The following is a 16645-nucleotide window of genomic DNA, read 5'->3' on the forward strand; positions in this document are numbered from 1 at the left end:
ACAATTTCTAAAACACATTGCATTATGTATACTCTTGTTCAAAATAGTCCAGACACCACAATCCAGATGGCATTGTTTCCTCTAAAATGCTTCAGGGACAGATCTGCAGTACAATTACTGACTGACTGGAAGCCATTGACAGAGGAAATGTTTCCACTGGTCTTGTTCTCTAGACCTTTGGAAAAGTGTCTCCTGAGAGAATGGGAAATACCCTGGCAGCTCTTCAGAACTAGAATGTTGCTAGCCAGGATCACTGATCATTCATACACGTGTCTTCATGTGACCCAGGGGCTTTTACAGTGAGAAGACATGTGAGCACTTTCTTTTTTCAGAATAATTGAATTGTCTTATGACAATGAATTGTCTCAGGTATCCTCCTTACATTTTAACTGTTTTGGGGAAAAGTCTGAAAAAGCAGAGTCTAACGTTTATCTCAAGTAAATGTGCAGTTTATTTTTGTTTATCTCCTGCTTATCTGATGTCCATGTCAGGGCAGCAGAAGGGTGTGGGTTCCTTAGGGAAATTTTGTCTCCATGGAAAATACTTTCATGTTGTGGTTAATTATCCACAGAGATCCTGTAATGGCACGCCAGATAATTACAAACATTTTGACAAATAATTCATGAAAATTGCTTTCTGCTTAGACTTGTGTGATCCTTGAGATTTAAAAAGCTATTTATCTGAGCAGTAAGTGTTTATTTGCTAAAAACAAACAAACAAACAACATTCAAATAAAACCAGATAACATTGTTCTAGTGAGTGTGACATTCTGTGTGTGAATGTGTTGGTTTAACTTTTTCCAAATTTCTCCTTGTGGCGGCCCGTATTATTTGAGGTTATCATCCAATATCTAGTTTTACCAGTTAATAAATAATGATTTTAAATAATGTGTGCTGTTGATTTAACTAATTCATGCAATCAAGGAGAATCTGAAAAAAACATTCAAACTCACTCACACCTACTACTTTATAGAAAAAAATCGTATATTTCTTGTTTGTTTTATTATATTATTTTTTGTACTTACTGTGATTATATATACTGCATACAAGTACCACACTTAATGAGAATGCATTTGTTGAAATGTATATAATTACCTTGGTTGCCTAAGAGTTCTGCACAGTATTGTGTGTGTATGTCTGTGTGTGTGTGTGTGTGTGTATATGTGTATATATATATATATATATATATATATATATATATATATATATATATATAATACACACACATTTTCATGTTGTTGTGGTTAAATTGAAAGCTTTTTTTTCCTAAAGCATCACACAAGTCTAAGCAGAAAGCAATTATCATGAATTATTTGTCAAAATGTTTATTTATATTAGAAAAAATAAGGTCGGTCATTAATATTTGCATAGTTTTCAGTTCAATATTTAGTACATAAAGTGTGTTTTATATTATTAAAAACCCTTTTCCCATTCTACTGAAGAGCGATTTTTAAAACAATATACTACTTAGAGTTTAGAGGAATTAACTGAAATGAAAGCACAGATGGTTCTGACTCAGAAAATTAAAATGAGTGGGGCATTCTGGAGGGAGGTGTGTGTGTGTGTGTGTGTGTGTGTGTGAAGTCATAGATAGAGTGGGAGACAGAGCTGCATCTGCTGCAGTTGCTCTGCTTTGATGCTGTTCTGTATTGCTTGCAGATTGTATCCGTTTCCTGTATGTGGCCATCTAGCTCGATGAAGAGATGATACCTAATGATGAATCACATCCCTTGTGGATTTGATCTCCAGTAATCCATTATCAGGGAGTGTAACTTGGAATGACAGAATTGAGACTTCCCGTTTAGCCTCGCCCATTCAAATTGATTATCTGATTATTATTATCTGGTACAGGGTGGGGATAGTGTAAACTATAAAACGGCAGGGGCACCACTAAAGTCTGAATTTCCATTTTATTGCTCATAATACTCCATTGTCTGATTTTAAACCCAGCTGCAGGAAAGGGGAGCCTCACTGCTGTGACTATTACAGGAAGTGAAGAAACAAACGTCTGATTAGCTCAAGCAGGGGGCTATAGCCAAAGGAACTGAGTTATAACCGCTCATGTAATGTATTTCATAACTCTTACAGCTGCAAGCTGAATAAAAGGCTCATTGTTGGTTTATTTTGGGTCTGGTGCACAGTGTCTAAAAATGTATGTTTCCATTTTGCTTACATGTATTTTTATGTGCTGCATTCATAGTACATATTAGTGTATGCTGTGTATTCATTTGGCAGCTAATCACATTTACATGGAAGTGAAGCATAATTCAGTTTATATATTAATAATATTAAATATACAAAAGAATGAAAGAAATTTAAAAAGTGGTATAATATATTGGCTAACACTACTCCTCTCCACGTGGTATACTAGGGTTTCATGGTCAAGGCCCAAAATGCTGCATTGACCTCAGGATTACATCACACTGGATTTGTGTAAAATGTTGACAAAGCATACATAACCATCATGAAGAGATCCTCTTTAACAAGTCAATTAACTAATGCCTTTATGGTTAGATTCCTTTCCATTCACTATATGACAAACAACACACTAAAAAACAAATGTCTGTTCCTGACAGTGTATGATCGTGCAAATGCTGTTTTTTAAAGCCAAACTACAAAGCTGAATCACTAACTTGAAATTATATTCAAGTGACTTTTTTCACCTTAAAACTCATGATCATGGGAGGAACTGTTAAGTTTACACTTTAACTGTGATGTTTTTTTAATGTTCCTAAAATCAAACAGAAGTAAAATATTCCTGATAAATGAAGGTCAGACTGATAAAGCAGTGCTCTATTTGCTCTCTGGTGTTCTGGCTTTAATGACCTTTACATGTTTTTGTGTAAACCTAAACAAAATCTGTGCAGATGAACTCATCAGAAAATGAGTAACACTCAGATATGTCCGTGTATTCATGTCGTTACAGGGACAGACGAAATGAATGAGATGACTTCCAATTTCGTAAAATATAGAGCAGAAAGTTGAAAAAACCGTGGGTTACAAATATGCTTTCACACACGACAATGATTTTCTTACTTTCAAGGCATTTCTGTGCAAGGCCCTGTAAAACACTAATGATAAACATACATGTACTAATACTATGTATTCTCAACTCACCAACCACCGGCACCACTTTTGTCATTAAAAGTCTTCAAAGTGCACACTTTATGGACTGGTTTATGGCTTATGGCAGGAATTGGGAAGGGGGAAAGCCTCAGGCGTCCCAGACATTTTTGGTGATTTAGAAATGTTCAGGTCCTAATAAGAGGACATGTCCAGCAAAAGAGTAAGTCTGGTTGCTCTAGATTTACTTGTATCAGTCTTAAAGGTATAGTAATCATTAACTGCCTTTTTAGTTGAAAAACCATAGAGAAGTTGGAAGATGTTCACATAGAAAGACACAGATGTCAAAATTAGAACAATATCTAAACTACAGGAAAAGAGGAGTGTAGGGGATTTTTTTTGAACTACTGTTGATTCTGAGTCTTTGGGGCTGTTCCCTGAATCATAGCAACACATACTGAGATGTTTTAAACATGTTGCGACGTGTGTTGCTCCACCTTATTCAGGCGCATATGAGAACAGCGTTCTTTATAATTCAGTAACTCCAGATGGATGGAATTCTTCAGTTTTGTGGTTTATTTGTGGTTAGTCTTAAACCATTATCTTCCTTTTCCAATTTTTAATAGTGCTTGTAGTCTAAGCAGTGGATATAAACCGTTTTTCTGCATACACATGCAATTAAAAAGAAAAAAATGACACAATAAAACTACTATAATAAATAAACAAATCAAAGAGTGTCATTCCATGTTTAAGAGATATTTTCTTTTACCTTGTATATGATTTTTTTTGGTTGCAGGGTGTACTATATCTTGGGTAACATGTTAATATGTTATCATACTGGATGTTGTGAAGTTGGCAGCATGTTATGCAGCACCTTTCAGTTGAACAGATTCTTAATTTTTTAACTAAAGTTATATTCCATTATTTTTAGTCTTAAATTATCTAACCTCTTGTGAGGTTTGATCAATGGTAAATGTATCAGATAAGTGATATATTGAGTTCAAGAGAGCATAAATGTTATTAATCCCCTCTGTGTGTGTACACTATCTGAGAAAGATGTACAGTAGAGGCACAGTTATTCTCACTAAAGTTACAGAGTGTAAATGTACCTTTTAAAAGGAACAGCAGTGGTTGAAAGTCCGGTTGTGTTCCCTAAAGCCACATTACATTCTCTTTTCCAGAAGGAGAGGAGAATATTTGTAAACTTTAAATATAGAAATTTGTGATATAATGTTCTTTTATTTAAGTCCTGGAAATTAAATGGTGTGTATGAAAATAATATCGAAATCTACAAATTTCATAGAATAAGGTACTATTATGTTCACTAATAAAAGTACTGAGAATGTATCCTTCGACACAACACATCTGGGCCTGTTCTCTCTTGTCTTGAACATAGCATGTGCTAGCCTTCACCCTTCCAGCTAGTTACCTTCATGTGACTGCAGGAGCCCTAATGATTTTGAGGAGTTTAAAATTTTAGACCCTGCGGTCAGTCGATAGAGTTAAGCACAAAAGGAGAATTGCTAAAAATGAATAATGATTATTAACAACTTAATTAACCTGTTTGCCAAAGCAAACATTTCCAGGACTGGAATGACTGTGTACTATAAAGGCGATATGTTTTACTGTTCACACAGTGAATGAGTGTATGGTAGACATCCATTTCAAAGTTTGATGTTGTTTTGTTGTGTTTTTGTTGCAGCCAACTTCCTGCCCACTCTGACGATTCCACCAGGTCTAGTCGGGGAGGAAGCTGCTAATCTACCAGTGCAAAGCAACCCCCTCAATGTTTCCATCAAGCATCCTCTCATTGAGATACAGTGAGCATGACACCTACTGAATTACCAGCACTGCGGCACTAAACTTAAAAAAACAACAATCAAACAAAAAAATTGACCCATTTCTTGGGCAAACCAAAGCTCATACTTTAGAAAACTTATTGCTAATGTCTGATATCATCACAGAAAAAGACTTCATGATTTTCAGTGCTGATGTAATAATGTCTCACAGTTTCCCTGTAATTTAAATTTTAAGGAAGTGCTTAGTATCAAGCCAAGGATATGTAATGGTTCTTTCAGATCAGAAAAGATTCTTTTAAGTGAAGTCATTGCCTTACAGATTTGAGTCTGTGACAGTATGTATCCTATTTACTGTCTGGTTAAAAGATGATTTCATTTTTTTTATTTTATTTTTTTATTAACAGAAACTCATTACAAGGTTTCCTCCTACGTCGGCCGTCTCAGGAACTACGCCGGAGTGTATTTTGGTTGGATTCTTCTACCAATGATACTGCTAAACCAGACTCCCCTAAAATCCCCTCATCCAACATACCCAGTAAGCACAATCACACCAAACTCAAGTTACTTAACTTAAATAAGTTCACTTTAATTGCAGGATTACCATAATTTTGCCTTTCCTTTAGTGACATGGAAACTAACATTTACATTTTGTGATTAAAATAAGGGATTGACATGTAAATACACAATCCTTTTTGGGGATTCTGGGGGTTAAGTATGACCAGTTCCACCACATTAAATGCACTTTTATGTTTTTTACAGCCATTGCAGTCACACCTGCTCAGAAGACCCCCCAGAGCCCAGTCCAGTCTCCAGAGCCACAGATTGAAAAGCCCCATGAAGGCCCGCTGTTCCCCGGCTGTTCTCTGTCACTGCCCAGTGGGAAGAAAAAGAAATGCAACTCGGCCACCATGCCCGTTGACCGCAAGGAAGCAAGTGATTTTGAAAATGTCTCCCGCCTCCAGCAGGAGAAACTAACCCTGGCTGAGGAGGTCAAAGCCCAGAAGGTAGACATTATAGATGTTTCCATCAATGATATTTAAGAAGCTTCTTCACTACCCTAAAAACAGCAGCAGAATGTCTGAACACGTCCTAAAGTAGTGGTTCCCAAAGACAGAACCAGTGACACCATGCTCTGCACATTGTGTTTTCCCAAAACATACATACCTGGGGGTTTGTATGTTTTGGGCAAACATGTTAATATGTTGAATGTGTTGATTCTTGGATGACTGAAAATATGAAAATAGCAACGGTTCCTCAGGACCAAGAACCCTTATCTTTAAATGTTTACAAGTCCTAGAGTGTCTAGACAGGTACATTGTGTCATTTTGGAGTAAATCTGCCCTGCTTTTCCTGCATTTTTTAGCATTTGTTCTGTTCTAACAGAATGGCTCAACCTATAATCAGGCTTTTTTTCTGATGTAAATGACTGCTTTAGTGCAGGGAAAACACAAAAATGTACAGAGGCACTTCAATACACTTTTAAGTATATTTTATTTGTGGGCTTTAAAGTTAAATCTGGCAGCAAAAGTAGATGTTGAGTATTACCAAAAAAAATGGTTCTCCTGATGTCATTCTTTTGTATGTGTGTTTGATTAGGAGTTGGTGTGGCTACTGCACAAGGCCCTGGAAGCATCTCAGCTGGAGAAACGAGCGTGTGCAGAGTTCCTAGCGGCAGAAGGTGAGCAGGAGCGTCTGGAGATACTGAGACATGGCGAACGCTGTGCTGCTGACTTGAGAGAGAAACTGGAGCAGCTGAGACAAGAAAATGAGGTCCTGCAGAGGAGCCTGGGAGAGCGGGACACACACATCTCTGAGCTACAGGACAGCATGAAGCTCCTTCTGGAAAAGAACCAGGCCAAACAGGAAGTCATCGTAAAACTCTCAGAACAAATGGCTGCATGCATCGCTGACCCACGCCGCACACTTTCATCTGAATGCATCAGCAACCAAACTTTCAGACAAATCACTCAGGAGCTGGACAGCCTCAAGGTACGCTGAGGCTGGTCACTGAAAATGATATGTAAATTCATAATTGCATCATAATTCACCTGAGAAAACGACTGCACAAACATTCGTAGAGTGATTTGTGCTACTTTAGGGTGTGTAATATCTACAAGAAACAGAATGCGACTGGTACAGTGGAAGAAGGAAAGAAGAACTCATGAATGACTGCTTGTTATCCTCCAGTGACTCAAGCGGATTCATGGTGGCACATTTAGAGCATGACCTAACTTATTTTTAAGCACAGCCTGTCAGTCTTGAAAAGTGGAGTAAACTGAGTAATGGTCCCTTTGTCTGTGGTGTGAGGTAACAGGCTAATCTCTATAAATGGTTCTAACAAACATGCTGTGTACCAGGGGTGGCCCTTGACTTTCTCACTAAGTAGGCTGTTGTACTACTTACATTTGTTTGTAAATTGTGAATTGTTTCGGGTGTTTCAGGATGATATAGAAGCTTACAAGACCCAAAATAAATTCTTAAATTCTGAGATCTATCAGCTGACGAGACTTTGGCGGAACAGCTCAGAACAGGAGAAAAGTCTTATGGTGAAGGTAAGATCACTAAGGGAAAATTCAGAACACCATCCTTCACTGACAGACCGCCGTTTACCCACTGTGGCTATTATGAATTGTGTGTGTATTCTTGTTTTTCAGTGTGCCTATCTGGAGGCTAGTAACTGTCAGATGGAGAGCCGGTACCTGGGGGTCCTGAGGAAACTCCAAGAGAATAAAGAGCTCACTGCAAAGCAGAGAGATGCTGTGAGGACATTAATAGAGGATGCACTGCAGGAAAACCTGAAAGATGTTATCAAACTCGACTGTGTCAGGTAAAAGCCTATATCTGTGGGGAAATGGCTAAAGAACATTAGAAAGCTTCGCATAATTAAATCTGGGCTGTTTTGTTGTGAATTCATTTCCTTGTGGATTGTGTTTCCAAATCTTTGAATCTGAAGAAAGCCTTTGTAAGCAGGGGTGTCTTAGCTTTGGAGGGTCATGGCGCTGCAAATCCACTAATTATCAACGTTTGTGTTGAATCTGGTGTGCAAATCCCTGCTCAAGCTGGATGCTTGCATTGATTCTGTAATGAAATTTGTAAGGGATTTAACTGCATAACTGGGATAAAGTACCTGTGCAATCTCCCCTAACTACAGCAGATAGTCTGCATTTAAAGATCACTGCTCAGATGTCATTGTTATGCATGACAATGTCTAGGGCATTACAGTAATATTTACAGTTAGGGTTAGGATAAGGATAAATTACATCATAATATACTTTTCTGAGTAAGCTGTGAATATGATAGGTAATTTTTAAGTTTTTAAACACTGTGTCCACTCATTATCCAATCATTATACACCTTGTCAGAGACAGTAGCTCCTCTGTTGCCACACAATTTGTGTTGGTCGTCTTCTAGTCCTTCATCAGCGGGACGCTAATGGCTGGTATGTTTGACTGGTGAAATATTCTGTCCAGCAGTGACACTGAAGGCTTTAAAAACTGTAGTAGCACTGTTGTGTCTGATCCACTTGTATCAGCACAACACACACTAACACACCACCAACACGTCAGTGTCACTGCAGCACTTGATACATCACCCAAATCGTACCTGCTCTGTCGTCGTCCTGACCATTTGAAGAACAGGGTAAAATGGGCATAACAAGTATGCAGAGCAACAGATGGACTGTAGTCTGTAATTGTCGAACCCCAGAGTGCCCTGAGAGAATGGACAATGAGTGTAGAAACAGAGGTGGCCATAATATCATGACTGGACTGTGTATATTGTTAATCATCTTTAAAAAATCATGATATAATTATTTTTCTACCTCTCACCATGTCTGTAAGCATTTTGTTATACATGTCTATAAAATGAATCCAATTTGAATAAGGCTTTATAAGAAGGAAGATACTTTTGACTACATGACTGTGGTCCACCCCTGCTCCAGGATCTGTACTTGACACACCTATTCTAAAACATATATGGTCGTGTACTTTTGATAGCCATCTGAGAGAGAAGTGTTATTTAAACACCATCTTGACTGAACAAATAATAAGCAATAAACCCTTCTTTCCTCAGGGAGTATGATGAGTATGGCTTTAAGCTCATCCCTGACTATGAAGTAGAGGACATGAAGCTGCTGTCTAAGATCCAGGCCCTGGAAATCCGCTCCCACAACTTGCTCCACCAGGACATGGGGGACAAGGCCCTGCTGGCCCGCTGGACACAATACCTGGGCGGCCGCTCCCCTGATGACCTCACCTCATCTCCAGAGCTGAAGACTCTGCTGCGGTGCGGTGTTCCACGAGAGTTCCGGAGGAGGGTGTGGCGCTGGTTGGTGCGGAAAAGGACCCACACGCTCCGGGAACGCCACCCAGACCTCTTCCAGCAGCTCAGCAGGACAAGCTGCGCCACACCACACCCAGCATCCAGGCAGATTCAACTGGACCTGCACCGCACACTGACCACAAACCAGCACTTCTCCTCACCATCCAGCCCAGCCCTGGAGCAGCTCCACAGAGTCCTGCTCGCTTTCGCCTGCCAGAACCCCACTGTCGGCTACTGCCAGGGACTCAACAGGTACATACTTTTGATCAACGGTGTTCTAAATGTTACTCTAATGGAGCCTATCCATGGATCTGCAGGACTTCTGCCCTGCTTACAGAGAGCTTACAGAAAAGTCTCTTCACTTGGCAGCCATCTTGGTTACACAGCTGGGCAAATATGTCCACTAGGGTGACCAGACTTCCTCTTTTACCCAGACATGGCCTCTTTTTTACACTTAAAAAATGTCCATGCCGAATTTCAAACGTCCAGGATTTTGTTTTTCTAGAGCTTACATAGAACCTTCTCTGTAAACATTTAATTGGTCAGTCTGCACGTCAGTGGTCACCTTAATGTCCACTCATACAGACCAGAATCCTACAGGTTTGAATGTGAAAGACCTATGAACCTAAAACTAAAAGCGACTTCCATATTTTAGAACCATATGTCAAATCACTATTAAAACTGGACAAAGTTCAACTAAATATTTTGTACGGTTTGTCTCCAGTAACAAAAAACAGGCATGCACAGATCTCCACAGATAAATCTGATGTGACAAAGAGCTTGTTCTGCTTAGGGCTTTACAAGCCTGCCAGTTGGCTCTCTTCACTGAAGGCAGGACTAGTGACTTAACATTTGCTGTGTTTAGCATTACAAAGTTCCCCATTAATTTTTGAACATTGACCTGTATCCTCTATAAAGTAATATAATTTTAATGCTGTAGGTAAAACTGTTAAGGTGGTAAAGTCTATCGATCATTCTCCACTCCATACACATCTCTCATACTTACAAAGACAAATGTTGATCATGATAGCTAAAGCAGACAGCTAAATGATTAACACATAGGAAAGAAAAAAGCATCCGTTTGCTAACTTCTGGCCATACTCAGATCATTAGTTGTGACTGTTGAACCATTCTTTAAAAATTGAAGATTATACATCTTATATGAATAGGAACCATAGAGAAGATCCACTGTGTATTGATATCTTCCAAATCCTTTGTGCGCTTGTTCAATTAACAATGAAGTGTTTCAGCCTGCATACAATGAGTAGAAGATGAAAATGCTCTTCTGACCATTTAACTCTAAAAGAGCAGCTTTCTGAATCTGACACGTTTCTAAGCTAATAAAGGTCTAAGTATTATCTCAGTAGTGTACTGCTTGCTCTGTAACTAACCACTATGATGTGCTTCAGTCTAGCAGAGCACATCAAAGAAATCCTGACATCTAGTGGTCACACTATGCCAATGAACAGTCATGCAATAATTCTTCACAGGGTAAAATTAGAAAATAACACAGGAATCCTATATTATGAGAGCAGAAACAGCACTTTTCCACCGTATGTGAAATACACTCAATGTCTAAAAGTGTGTAGAGGCCTGCTGTTGGAACATTTGAATCTGGAATAAGTTGTATTAAGAAGGAGCGTTTGCCTCTTTACTGCAGAGGATTTGATGCATTTGTTACAAGCACATTGCAAAGGTATTTCAGAGAGCACCATCACTCCCACTCCACAGCCCAGACAGTACAATGAGGGATCTTTATTCCTCAAGCCCATGCTTTGCATCAGGGATGGAGTCCTTAGGCTCCCGTTATCCCACTCTACTGGTATTGCATTTCTATAAATATGTTTACACATTCAAAACATATGGATATAAAATGGCTGAATGCATTAATAAATGTGTGTCTATTTACATTTGCGTATGATCTGATGTTTTCAGGTTGGCTGCTCTTGCCTTGCTGGTGCTGCAGAATGAGGAGGATGCTTTCTGGTGCCTGGTAGCTATAGTGCAGTTCATCATGCCTCAGGACTACTACACCAAAAATCTGCTGGGCTCTCAGGTACCAGTGTGTGTGAAAACAAAGGTTTACTATCCAAGATAATTAATAAAACAGGTGAATTTTACTAACCTTCCTCCTCTCTTTGCACCATTTCAACTTACTCTGAATGCAGGCAGACCAGCGTGTGTTTAAGGACTTCATGGCTGAGAAGATGCCACGGCTTGTTGCACATCTGGAGCTGCACAATGTTGATGTGTCTCTTGTTACCTTTAACTGGTTCATGGTGGTCTTTGTGGAGAGTCTGCCCAGTGACACACTGCTTAAAATCTGGGATGCTTTCTTCTTTGAAGGCAGTAAGGTACAAAAACACTCCTCCAAGCTCAGTCAGCTAACAAAGTTACAGTCAGGATCATAATTATTTGCCCTCTTGGTAAAGATTGGTCAGTAATTTTCAACAAAGCAATCAACAAAACTATTACTGGCACCCTGAATTTGCTGCTTTTTTTAACCGTTAATTATGGCACTTACTGCATTACGTTTCCTTAAAGGAGGCCAAGTTTTTTTTAACCTTTTAACAAAGAATATAAATTATGCAAACTTTATTTATTCATGCATAAAATACACACAGAATCTGTTCAGTTCTGTGAGAGTCATGGAAGAATATCCACAAGAACCTTGAGCTAAAACTATTCAATCATTTATTCACAGGTAATATTCAGATACGCACTTGCTCTTTTCAAATACAAAGAGGAAGACATCTTAAAGATCCACGACAGTGTGGAAATCTACCAGTATCTCCGCTTCTTCACCAAAACAGTCACAGACAGCAGGTAAGGAGATGTGCAGATGTAATTGGTGTACTAACTATGTACATACACACCTAAGGTAAATATATAGAAAATGGCAAGCTGGGTTAGGATTTTTTTTTATTTTATTATCTACAAGATTTTCTGGACATTCATGGCTGCTGCAACCTGTGAGATTTGAGTAGGCAATAGCAGTGGTTCTTTATCCTGGAGAAGTCTTTTAGCATTTACTTGTTCTAACATTGTTGATCCAGCTAGTAGGTAAATGAACACATTTTTATTTTTCCTGAGTTGTTGGGCAGTGTGTAGATGGACCTTTGAGATCTCAGATGCAAACATTTAATGACAATAATAGGTCCTTCATGTTCATCCTTTGAATACATGATTCCACCTGGTGAGAGTGTTAGATCAAAACTCAAGTTGCAAAGGGTGACCAGAGGGTGTCCTCCTTTTTAGACTTGAAAAAATGTCCGGGCGGAATTTCACAAACGTCCGGGATTTCGTTTTTCTAGAGCTTACATAGAACTTCGAGAAGCGTTTTGTTCAAACTAGTCCCGCCCTCTCCTACTCCGATTGGTTCGCTTGAGTGAGAAGGGGGCGTGGTGAAGTAGCCTAAAGTCTTCTGATTGGACGATCTGACTGTAGAGCTACCGTAGAGCTACCAAAGGTTGGAACATTATGGAGAATACAAATAAAAGTGGAAACAATTATTGGTAAATTATTTTTGATGTTCAAGCAATGCAAAAACTTTAACAACAGAATTACAACAGAACAAATATTAAAACAACAGAACACTGTTGTCTTTTTCAAAATAAATCTGACGCTTGCAAAATATTTCAGAAGTTCGGACAGTAAATCTAACTTTTTTAAAGTAAAATTTAGTGACTGCATCCTTCCAGAACTTCCCTGAGGAAATTAATGCTGTCATCACGGATGTGTATGTTACCCATGACACAATCACATACCATGACAGACCTCTCCCTCAAACCTTGAGAAGCGCTTTCAGGATTTAACTAATTTAATCATAGAGCTCAGGATACGAGTTCATTCATTCTTAGCCTTTAGTTCCTTTAGTTCAGTCTCTACTTTCCCTTAGCAAGAAGGACCCTTGAAAAAATGCACTTGCTGACCTTTCCAATATGGGTTACTGTGAGCCTCCCCACTTGTTTCCCCTCCGTCGCTTTGTTTCAGCACACTCTCTGAGCTGTAGACGGTGTAGCTATTTTTACTCTCTGAAGACAGACTGCAGCATGTATAATTCACTAAGCTCAACTCACAGCACAGAGCCCAGCACACATGTGAGGGGTGGGGGTTTATGGCCAGGCATGCAGTCAGCAGAGAAAGTCATGGAGTGTATTTGGGTCACATCACTGTGCCCATCCTTTATCTCAAAATCTGAACTTAAAGGAGCCTGTAGAGCTGTGAAAGTGTCTAACCAAAGCATGATATTGCCTCAAATACCTGATGTGCTTCGTGCTGTTGAGTGTTTTGGTGCATTTTCTCAACAGCAGGAAGCAACTGTATGATGTACAGATTCTCTTTTTATCTGTTACTTCACAGAATGTAGAACCCACCTAGAAAGGTTGGAACATTATGGAGAATACAAATAAAAATGGAAACAATTATTGGTAAATTATGTTTGATGTTCAAGCAATGCAAAAACTTTAACAACAGAATTACAACAGAACAAATATTAAAACAACAGAACACTGTTGTCTTTTTCAAAATAAATCTGACGCTTGCAAAATATTTCAGAAGTTCGGACAGTAAATCTAACTTTTTTAAAGTAAAATTTAGTGACTGCATCCTTCCAGAACTTCCCTGAGGAAATCAATGCTGTCATCACGGATGTGTATGTTTCCCATGACACAATCACATACCATGACAGACCCTGTCATTTGGACTGCTGATTGTAATTGTCACTTATATATTTACACACACACACACACAGAGTACATGGGATTTTGTGGATGTAACTATGTATTGTAGTGCATGAAATATGATAATACACATATAGATTCACTACACTCAGATATATTGTGTTCATACTCTCTACAATGAAATACAAGTCAGTAATCACTATTTTTTTTTTTTTTTTTAAGTATTAATTTGGAAAATAGTTTAAAGAAATAGATTCCCCCAACTTTAAATATTGTTAAGGAATGATGTTTAGTGCCCAATTATTGGTGATTTTAGTTTATTTGTGCATATTTTTTTTTAGCTAATTTAGAAGGAACAATATTAAAAATATATTATATTATGTTATATAAGCTTTATAAAAGTGCAAACATTTTAGGCACCAGAGATTGAGATTTAAAAAGCTATTTATCTGAACAGTAAGTGTTTATTTGCCTACCAAACAACAAATAATGCCCAACATATAAAACCAAATAACATTATTCCAGTGAGTGTGATACTCTGTGTGAGAATGTGTTGGTTTAACTTTTTCCAAATCTCTCCTCATGGCAGTCCGTATCATTTGAGGTTATCATCAAATTCCTTGTTTTAGCGGTTAATAAACAATTATTTTAAATATTGTGTGCTGTTTAAATAAAAGGCATTAGTTTAATAATATAATTATCTTAGCTGCCTTTGATATATGTGTGTGTGTGTGTATTTATTTATTTATTTGTGTGTGTGTGTGTGATACAGGGTCAGAAAGCATATAAGTTAGTTTATTTGACACTTTTATTTTGAAGTGTGTGTGATTTAGGTGTGTAGTTCGCTTGATTATAGTTTAATTACATTCCTACACAGTTAAAGTGTAAAAACTATATACTACACTTTCAGTGGAAAATGGTGAATATTGAAATGTATCTAAAATTATTCATTATTAATTATTTGTGTCAGAAGTTTTAACTTTTTTTTGCCTTCACAGGAAACTGACAAGCATAGCCTTTGTGGACCTGAACCCATTCCCGATGAAGCTCTTGCAGAACCGGAGGACTCTGCACCTGCAGCGTCTGCACACTGAGCTCAGTGAGCTGGAGAAACTGCAGAAGGAATATGCCTCAGAAAACACCCAGCGCAAGGACAAGGATCTGGACTTCACGGCCAGCGAGGATGATGACGATGCATAGACACTTACACTCATGCATCAGTGGACATCAGGGCCAGGGGGGCGGTTCACATACAGGGATCCAATGAAGAATAAAATACAGCCAGGTCAAAGGCATGAACAAATATAGTCTAGGTATGATGATGGCATTCACACTTCTTAATGACAGTTAGAATCCACTGGCCTGAACAGTTTGTACCATGTGCTTCCTCAACACACCTGATCAAGCTGTATAATCAGTTGATAAGCTGCATTCAGTGACTTGAGGCAGATAATCGTTGAGGTTGTTCAGAGCAATGTCTTTTTAGGATCCGTATCAAGACAAACTGCCATATACATATACAAATATAAAAACAGTTGCAGACAAAGGTTTCATCATCCCATAGTTTTACCTGAGGTGGAAAAGTTTGGGTACAGACCTGAAAAGCACATTATACGCACATATTCCCAACATCGGGACGCTTGAAAATATAGGGAACAATACAAATGGAGCCAAGTGATGGAATGTTCATAAAAGGGAAAACTGCATGGAGTTTACCAGCAGTTACCAGCATTAGACTCTCTACTGTACAATAATGTACAGTTCCCTTACCCAAAAACAAGCAAATAAAAATCCCTACTAACCACACTGGATCCCAGACTGCAGTCATGGACACTTCAGGAGCTCTGAGTTATTAAAATAAGAGCTATACCAAGGATTATCCTGCTTTCAACAGCCAGTACAACAGTGCCACACGCTTGCATACACTAATATTTAGTGTATATCTATAGAGGATTTCACAGATGTATCTCAGTTGAGAAAAATATTTTTATACTTAAGCACTTGAGCAATAATGTTATACTGAACTGCATATATTTGTAATAAATATTTTATAATTTTATAAACGTCTCCATTCATTGAGTGTTATGCATTTATAGAGACGAAACATGAATATCTAGGGCGGCATGGTGGCGCAGCAGGTAGTGTCACAGTCACACAGCTCCAGGGACCTGGAGGTTGTGGGTTCGATTCCCGCTCCGGGTGACTGTCTGTGAGGAGTTGGTGTGTTCCTCCGGGTGCTCTGGTTTCCTCCCACAGTCCAAAAACACACGTTGGTAGGTGGATTGGTGACTCCAAAGTGTCTGTGTGAGTGAATGTGTGTGTCTGTGTTGCCCTGTGAAGGACTGGCGCCCCCTCCAGGGTGTATTCCCGCCTTGTGCCCAATGATTCCAGGTAGGCTCTGGACCCACCGCGACCCTGAACTGGATAAGGGTTACAGATAATGAATGAATGAATACACTCAAAGTCAGAACCATTGTAAAATTACCTGTAATTAAATCAATACCACAAATGTATTGAATGCCCATTGTATAAGTGCAGTTTCAAAGTTCTACTTAGTTAAAATGGACATAAAATGTTAATGTATGAGTACTTTAAAACTCTGCATGAAAACAAATGGAGTAAAACATTGTTTTTCTAATAGAAAATATAATAAGCTATGTTTATAAGAATAAATTTCAATAAAAGTTCCAAATCTTCCAAAATAATATTTCACTCAGCCACAAAATTTTGGTCAATCAAGATGTTTCCAGTACAACATGAAACTGAGGACATGGTTTAAAAT

The 16645-nt window shown here is 38.5% G+C and overlaps 1 protein-coding gene across 7 annotated transcripts in view; it reads left to right on the forward strand.

Annotated features, from left to right (window-relative positions):
• Positions 1 to 15887, forward strand: part of tbc1d2 (TBC1 domain family, member 2) — a 22919-nt gene extending 7032 nt beyond the window's left edge. For all 7 annotated transcript variants that reach the window (XM_066666982.1, XM_066666973.1, XM_066666974.1 and 4 more), the window contains 11 exons: positions 4765 to 4882; positions 5266 to 5396; positions 5621 to 5865; positions 6458 to 6850; positions 7303 to 7413; positions 7516 to 7688; positions 8933 to 9433; positions 11117 to 11237; positions 11350 to 11535; positions 11886 to 12007; positions 14862 to 15887. In XM_066666982.1, coding sequence (XP_066523079.1) covers positions 4765 to 4882; positions 5266 to 5396; positions 5621 to 5865; positions 6458 to 6850; positions 7303 to 7413; positions 7516 to 7688; positions 8933 to 9433; positions 11117 to 11237; positions 11350 to 11535; positions 11886 to 12007; positions 14862 to 15063 — 2303 coding nt within the window. In that variant the 3' untranslated portion in view covers positions 15064 to 15887. The remainder of the gene's footprint in view (positions 1 to 4764; positions 4883 to 5265; positions 5397 to 5620; positions 5866 to 6457; positions 6851 to 7302; positions 7414 to 7515; positions 7689 to 8932; positions 9434 to 11116; positions 11238 to 11349; positions 11536 to 11885; positions 12008 to 14861) is intronic.
• The last annotated feature ends 758 nt before the right edge of the window (positions 15888 to 16645 follow it).

The sequence above is a fragment of the Hoplias malabaricus genome, chromosome 4, assembly GCF_029633855.1.
Source record: "Hoplias malabaricus isolate fHopMal1 chromosome 4, fHopMal1.hap1, whole genome shotgun sequence".
NCBI lineage: Eukaryota > Metazoa > Chordata > Actinopteri > Characiformes > Erythrinidae > Hoplias > Hoplias malabaricus.